The sequence below is a fragment of the Rhincodon typus genome, chromosome 41 (assembly GCF_021869965.1).
Source record: "Rhincodon typus isolate 14 chromosome 41, sRhiTyp1.1, whole genome shotgun sequence".
Lineage (NCBI taxonomy): Eukaryota > Metazoa > Chordata > Chondrichthyes > Orectolobiformes > Rhincodontidae > Rhincodon > Rhincodon typus.
Genome location: NC_063372.1, coordinates 2,271,358 through 2,278,111, shown reverse-complemented (window position 1 = coordinate 2,278,111; position 6,754 = coordinate 2,271,358). Strand labels below are relative to the sequence as shown.

The following is a 6,754-nucleotide window of genomic DNA, read 5'->3' as shown; positions in this document are numbered from 1 at the left end:
GGATGCAGTATACCACATTGGCAGATGTGCAGGTGAACATCTGCTTGATGTGGAAAGTCTTCTTGGGGCCTGGGATGGGGGTGAGGGAGGAGGTATGGGGGCAGGTGTAGCACTTCCTGCGGTTGCAGGGAAAAGTGCCGGGTGTGGTGGAGCTGGAGGGGAGTGTGGAGCGGACAAGGGAGTCACGGAGAGAGTTGTCCCTCCGGAAAGCAGATAAGGGTGGGGAGGGAAAGATGTCTTTGGTGGTGGGGTCGGATTGCAGATGGCGGAAGTGTCGGAGGATGATGCGTTGGATCCGGAGGTTGGTGGGGTGGTACGTGAGGACGAGGGGGATTCTTTTTTGGTTCTTATTGCATGGACGGGGTGTGAGGGATGAGGTGCGGGAGATGTGGGAGACACGGTTGAGGGCGTTCTCGACCACCGAGGAGGGGAAGTTACGGTCCTTGAAAAATGAGGACAACTGAGATGTACGGGAGTGGAATGCCTCATCCTGGGAGCAGATTAAATAGATTGTGTTTTGCTTAACGTCAAGTAGGTTGACCAGTCTCATCACATCTGGAACACGCACTTTACATTTACCTTTAAAATAAGAAAAGTTAGGGGCTAGGCTACCTTTTTAAAATATTTTGAGGGAGTCTGGTCTGGTCCATAACAACTTCCTCTGGCAGTTCATTCCACACACGAACCACTCTCTGTGTAAAAGAAATTTGACCCTCATGTTCTTTTTAAATCTTTCTCCTCTCACCTTAAAAATATGCCCCCTAGTTTTGAACTTCCCCACTTTAGGGAAAAGATTTTGCTGTTCACCTTATCTATACCTCTCATGATTTTATAAATCTCTATAAAGTCACCCCTCAACCTCCTATGCTCTAGAGAAAAAAGTTCCAGCCTATTTTTATAACTCAAACCCTCCATTCCTGGCAACATTCTGGTAAATCTTTTCTGAACCCTCTCCAATTTAATAATATCCTTTCTATAACTGGGAGACCAGAACTGCTCACAGTATTCCAGAAGAGGCCTCACCAATGTCCAGGACAACCTCAACATGACGTCCCAACAACTATTCTCAAAGGTCTGAGCAATGAAGGCAAGTGTGTTAAACGCCTTCTTAACCACCTTGTCTATCTGTGATGCAAATTTCAAAGAATTATGCACCTGAACCCCTAGGTCTCTCTGTTCTACAACACTATCCAGGGCCCTACCATTAATTGGATAAGTCCTGCCCTTGCTTGTTTTACAAAAATGCAATACCTCACATTTATCCAAACTAAACTCCATCTGCCCCTCCTTAGCCCAATTACCCAATTGATCAAGATCTCTTCGTAATCTTAGAGGACCTTCTTCATTGTCGACTGTACCACCAATGTTGGTGTCATGTGTCAACCTACTAACCATGCCTTCTACATTTTCATCTCAATCATTTATATAAATGACAAACAAAAGTGGACCCAGTACCGATCCCTATGGAACACTGCTGGTCACAGGCCTCCAGTCTGAAAAACAGCCCTCCACCATCACCCTCTGTCTCTTACTGTCAAGCTAATTTTGTATCCGATTACACTTACCCCTTTATAGATGTCGACACTGAGAGTGTTGTTATCGCTCGGGAAGAGGCCAGAATGTGGACTCGTGCTATTGGCACACACTTCATGCTATGAAAGAAAAAATGGGGTCAGATTCACTTCTAAACTGTATAGTCTTTTCATTCAGCAATCCAAGTGCTCTGCAGCCACACTTCACATCAATGCTATTTCAAACCTTCACCACACTTTTCATGAGAAAATGTTTCCTAATTTCACTCCTGAAAGATTTTGCTCTAATTATTTGACTACATCAGCAAGCTCTAGAAGGTGATGGAGGGTGTCATCAACACAGCTTTCAAAGCAGCACTGGCTTCGAAATAACCTGCTCAGTGATACCCAGTTTAGGTTCCAATAGGGTCACTCAGCTCCTGACCTTTTTCCGGGTTTGGTTCAAACATGGACATAAGAGCTGAATTCAAGAGGTGAGGTGAGATGAACAGCCCTTGACAACATCTGATTGAAACTAACAGAATAGTGAGAGGTTTGGATAGCGTGAACGTGGAGATGACGTTTCCATCAGTACGAGAGACTAGGACCCATGGACACAGTATCAGAGTGAAGGGACAACCCTTTAGAACTGAGACGAGGAGGAATTTCTTCAGCCAGAGCGTGGTGAATCTGTGGAACTCGTTGCTGCAGAAGGCGGTGGAGTCTATGAGTGTATTTAAGACAGAGATATAGATAGGTTCTTGATTGGTAAGGGGATCAAGGGTTACAGGCAGAAAACAAGTGAATGGGGTTGAGAAACGTATCAACCATGATCAAAAGGCAGATCAGTCTTGATAGGCCGAATGGCCTAATTCTGCTCTCGTATATCTTATGGACATCCAGGTCACATTTGATGGAGTGTGGCATCAAGGAGCCCTAGCATAACTGGAATCAATGGGAATCAGAAGGAAAACCCTCCGCTGTTTGGAGTCAGACTTGGCACATAGGAAGATGGTTATGGCTGTTGGCACTCATCTCAGCTGCAGGACAGCTCTGCAGGAGTTCCTCAAGATAGTTTCCTGAACTCAACCATCTTCAACCGCTTCATCATGTTGAGATTCAGGGGAGTACGGCAAGGCTGGATGGCCTCTACGTTAATGGTGGGAGTATTCGAGGTAAGACAGATGGGTTAAGGGAGTAGACTTACACATAGAATTGTGATATTGTTGCCACCACAGACATGGATAAGCGAGGGTCAGGACTTACAACTCAGGATCAGGCAGGACAGGGAAGGGTGAGAAAGAGGTGGTGCTGTTGCATTATTAATTCAGAAGTCGTTTACTGTAATGAGGAGGGACGATATCTTGGAAGGATCTCCAAATAAGACTTTGTGGGTTGAGCTGAGGAATAAAGAGCAGGCAGTCACATCACTGGGAGCATATTATAGGCCCCCAGTCAATGGGAAATAGAGGAGTGGATATGTAAAGAATTTACTGAGATCTATAATAATAGGGTAATTATATTTGTGGATTTCAATGTCTCCAACATTAATTGGGATAGTCATAGTGTAAAGGATTTAGAGGGGGCAGAGTTCATGAAATGTATCCAGGAGAGATTTCGCTATCAAGATGTAAATGGTCCAATAAGGGATGGTACAGTGCTGCACCTAATTCTGGGGAACAAAGTTGGATAGATGTTTGAGGTGACAATAGAGGAGCATTTTAGGAATAATGACCAGAACACCATACAATTTAAGCTTGTTACGGAATGGGAAAAAGATGGTCTGCATAAAAATGTGTTTTAGATTGGGAGAAGTCAGATTTTATTAAAATAAAGCTGGATCTGGTTAAAGTAGACTGTGAACAGCTACTTGAGAGAAGATTCACAGCTGAAAAGTATTTAATCAGGAATTGGGTAGAGTACAGAGCCACTATGTTCACTTTAAAGTGATAAGTAGGAACAACAAGCCTAGAGAACCCTGAATGTCAAGGAATATTCAGGATTCTCTCTTACTGATGTCAGAGTCATGTGATCAGTTACATCATCCATGAATTCCATTATCCCATTGAAAATTCCCTGTTCTTATCAAAGATGCTTTATATTTAAGTTTTGAAGGATTGTGGAAAATTGATTTATTTGTGGACATACCTGAAATGGTTTCTTTAAAATAGGTCATTGAAAGTTCACCGTAGCCATTGGAAATTTAAAGAAAAACACTTCAGGGAAATCACATGATGGGTGATAACTGCTTGCTTTTCTGCATACCCCTGATGGGGCAGCTTGAACAGTGCCTGGCTTGAAGATATTCTTGTCTTATTCAGTTCAGTTGGACCAAAGCCTGCTAAGGACAAGGTGAGCCAGAGAAAAGCCTACTAAGAATGAGCTGCCCAGCTGGTCACTCCCATTTCTGAACAGAAGAACCCTGTTGTTGAGTTTAGGGTGAAACCTATTTGTTAGTTTTGAAATAGTGATTGAAAGGAGATCTCATGATTCCACAGCAAATGGTGTTGTCAAGATTTCAAAGATAACCATGCGTGGTTACTGGCAGAACATCAGAGAAGCAGACTCTCGAACATTCTGTGCTTTAACCTTTTACCTTCAAGAATAACCCATTGGCCAAGGAGGTTTATGTTTGCAAAACCTATCTTTCAGAAGCATATCAGCCATGATCAAATGGTAGAGCAGATTCGATGGGTTGATGGGTCTAAATCTGCTTCTGTACCTTATGGTCTGCAGAGAAATCTGTTTTTGTTCCTCTTTTCCTAAAGAGTGAGAGTGTGAGTGTGTGTGTTAGAGGGATAAACATTTATAATTCTATTTTACTGACTATGAATATTAATCAATGATTGTATCTTTATTGAATAATCTTTGTTTTAATAATAAACCAATAATCGTGCATTTAAGAAAACTGGTTGATAGATCTTTACTGTTTAAACAGGATATAGATGAGGTACTTAAATGATCACCTTGGTAACTGGAAAACGTATTTATATTTTACATTGTGCCTGTATGGAAGTGGGATTGGAATGATGGGGTACTCCTCCAGCCTCAGTCATGACAGTCTCAACTTTAATAAATAGTGGAATGATGTGTGCATTTTTCTAATCGAAATAAACAGTTCTTGAATTGAGAGAACCTTGGAAAATTGGAAGTGGGGGTTCAAAATTTTGTCACCTACATCCTTTAAAAACCCTGGGATGGAAAACATCTGATCCTGGGGACTTGGCATTCTTTCCTGCCAATACTTTCTTCATGACTATTATCTTGCTATGTTTTATTGTGTTCCCATTCACAACTGTACAAAGAATTCCCTCAGGTGCTCTGGCAAGCTCATTTCTTCCTCTGTAAACATTATCAGACTTGAATGGACCTCTCATATATTAGAGTTGATCTTTCTTTGCAACTTCTCTGTAGCTGAAACACTATATTCTGCTTTCTGTTCTATTACCCTGATGTACTTATGTAAGGTATGACTTAGAGTCATAGAGGTATACAGCACAGAAATAGACCCTTTGGTCCAACTCGTCCATTCAAACCAGATATCATAAATTAATCTCGTCCCATTTGCCAGCATTTAGCCCATATCCCTCTAAACCCTTCCTATTCATACACCCATCCAGATGCCTTTTAAATGTTGTAATTGTACCAGCCTCCACCACTTCCTCTGGCAGCTCATTCCATACACGCACCACCCTCTGCGTGAAAAAGTTGCCCCTTAGGTCCCTTTTATATCTTTCCCCTCTCACCTTAAACCTATGTCCCTCTAGTTGTGGACTCCCTTGCCCTTGGGAAAAGACCTTTGCTATTCACCCTATCCATGCCTGTCATGATTTGAAAAATGTCTAGAAGGTCACCCCCACTCTTCGATGCTCTAAGCGAAATAAACCAAGCCTATTCAACTTCTCCCTATAGGTCAAACAGTGGCAACATCCTTGTAAATCTTTTCTGGACCCTTTCAACTTTCACAACATCCTTCCTGTAGCAGGGACACCAGAACTGAATGCAGTATTCCAAAAGTATCCTAACCAATGTCCTGTACAGCCACAACATGACCCTCCCAACTCCTGTACTCAATGCACTGACCAATAAAGGCAAGCGTACCAAACACTTTCTTTACTACCTTGTCTCTGCAGAACCATAATTTTCACTGTATACCCGTACATGGGACAATAATAAATCAAATCAAAACTAATTGCTCAGCTCATCCATTTCCTTATTCTTCAATGACAGCCATCACTAGTAGTAATTTGTCATACAGTGTACATTGCTCCCAAGTATCTTCCGAATGTAATTATAATCGATAAATAAAGCAAATGGTCTTGTTTGGTGGGATACGGGGTTCTGCCTGGAGAAACTGGCGATGAATGTCTGGGACTGGAATGTACCAAACTCATGGTTATGGGCAATCTACCACATTTCCAAAGAAACTACTGTGCCAGCGTACTGGAGGGGATGCACCACTTAGGAGCACCACGTGTCCCTGACAGGGTGTGTTACATCTGACACTCACCACTTGTGCATTGGTCTTATTATAGAAAGCCTCAGCGAACACTGAGACCACAAAGACATTGATGATGAATGACAGCAACAGAGCCATGCAGGCTTCGATTAAGTAGTAGCGATTCGCCTCCTTCACTTCATTCTTATTGGCTCGGTTCACTTGCCTGGACTGTGGGTGAGAGAGACAGAATATTATTGCTCAGTGATCCCTCAATATCGCTGCCTTCCCTATCCGGCCACCTGGCCACCTCGCCACCTCTCCCCACTTCACTCTGTATCGCACAAATACTTCAGCCAGAAACCTCTTTGGGTGGTCTACCTTCAAGTTCAATGTGCTGTCAGCATTTGTGTGGCAGCAAGTGTGCACAGCAGGATCCTCCCCAGCAAACAAAAATGTTAATCTGTTTCTGTTTGAGGAGTGAATACTGGCTCACCCTCCCATGCTAATCGAGATTGAACTGATTTGCAAGTGTTGGAATAAAATACACTGCATCAAATTCTGTACTGACCTCTTTGAGAAATACATCAGTTTGCCTTCTCAATAACGGGAGTTTATTCTAGTTGCTCCCCTCCTTTTTGCATGCTTATATAAGGTCTTACAATCTGTTTTGACATTTCTGGCTTATTTACTCATACTTATTTACTCTCATTCTAATTGCTCCCTCTTCATTAATGTCTTAGTCATTCTTTCGCAGTTTTCAAACTGTCATCATCCTGAGACTTACTAGTCTCCCGAGCAAAGT

General features: G+C 42.5%; 1 protein-coding gene across 1 annotated transcript in view; it reads right to left on the bottom strand.

Moving 5' to 3' along the window:
• The window catches only part of LOC109925714 (natural resistance-associated macrophage protein 2-like), a 17,812-nt gene that overhangs the window by 5,908 nt on the left and 5,150 nt on the right, over nucleotides 1–6,754 (bottom strand). Inside the window, exons 4-5 of the mRNA XM_048618833.1 lie at nucleotides 6,022–6,180; nucleotides 1,566–1,652 (exon numbers count right to left, since the gene is read on the bottom strand). Coding sequence (XP_048474790.1) covers nucleotides 1,566–1,652; nucleotides 6,022–6,180 — 246 coding nt within the window. The remainder of the gene's footprint in view (nucleotides 1–1,565; nucleotides 1,653–6,021; nucleotides 6,181–6,754) is intronic.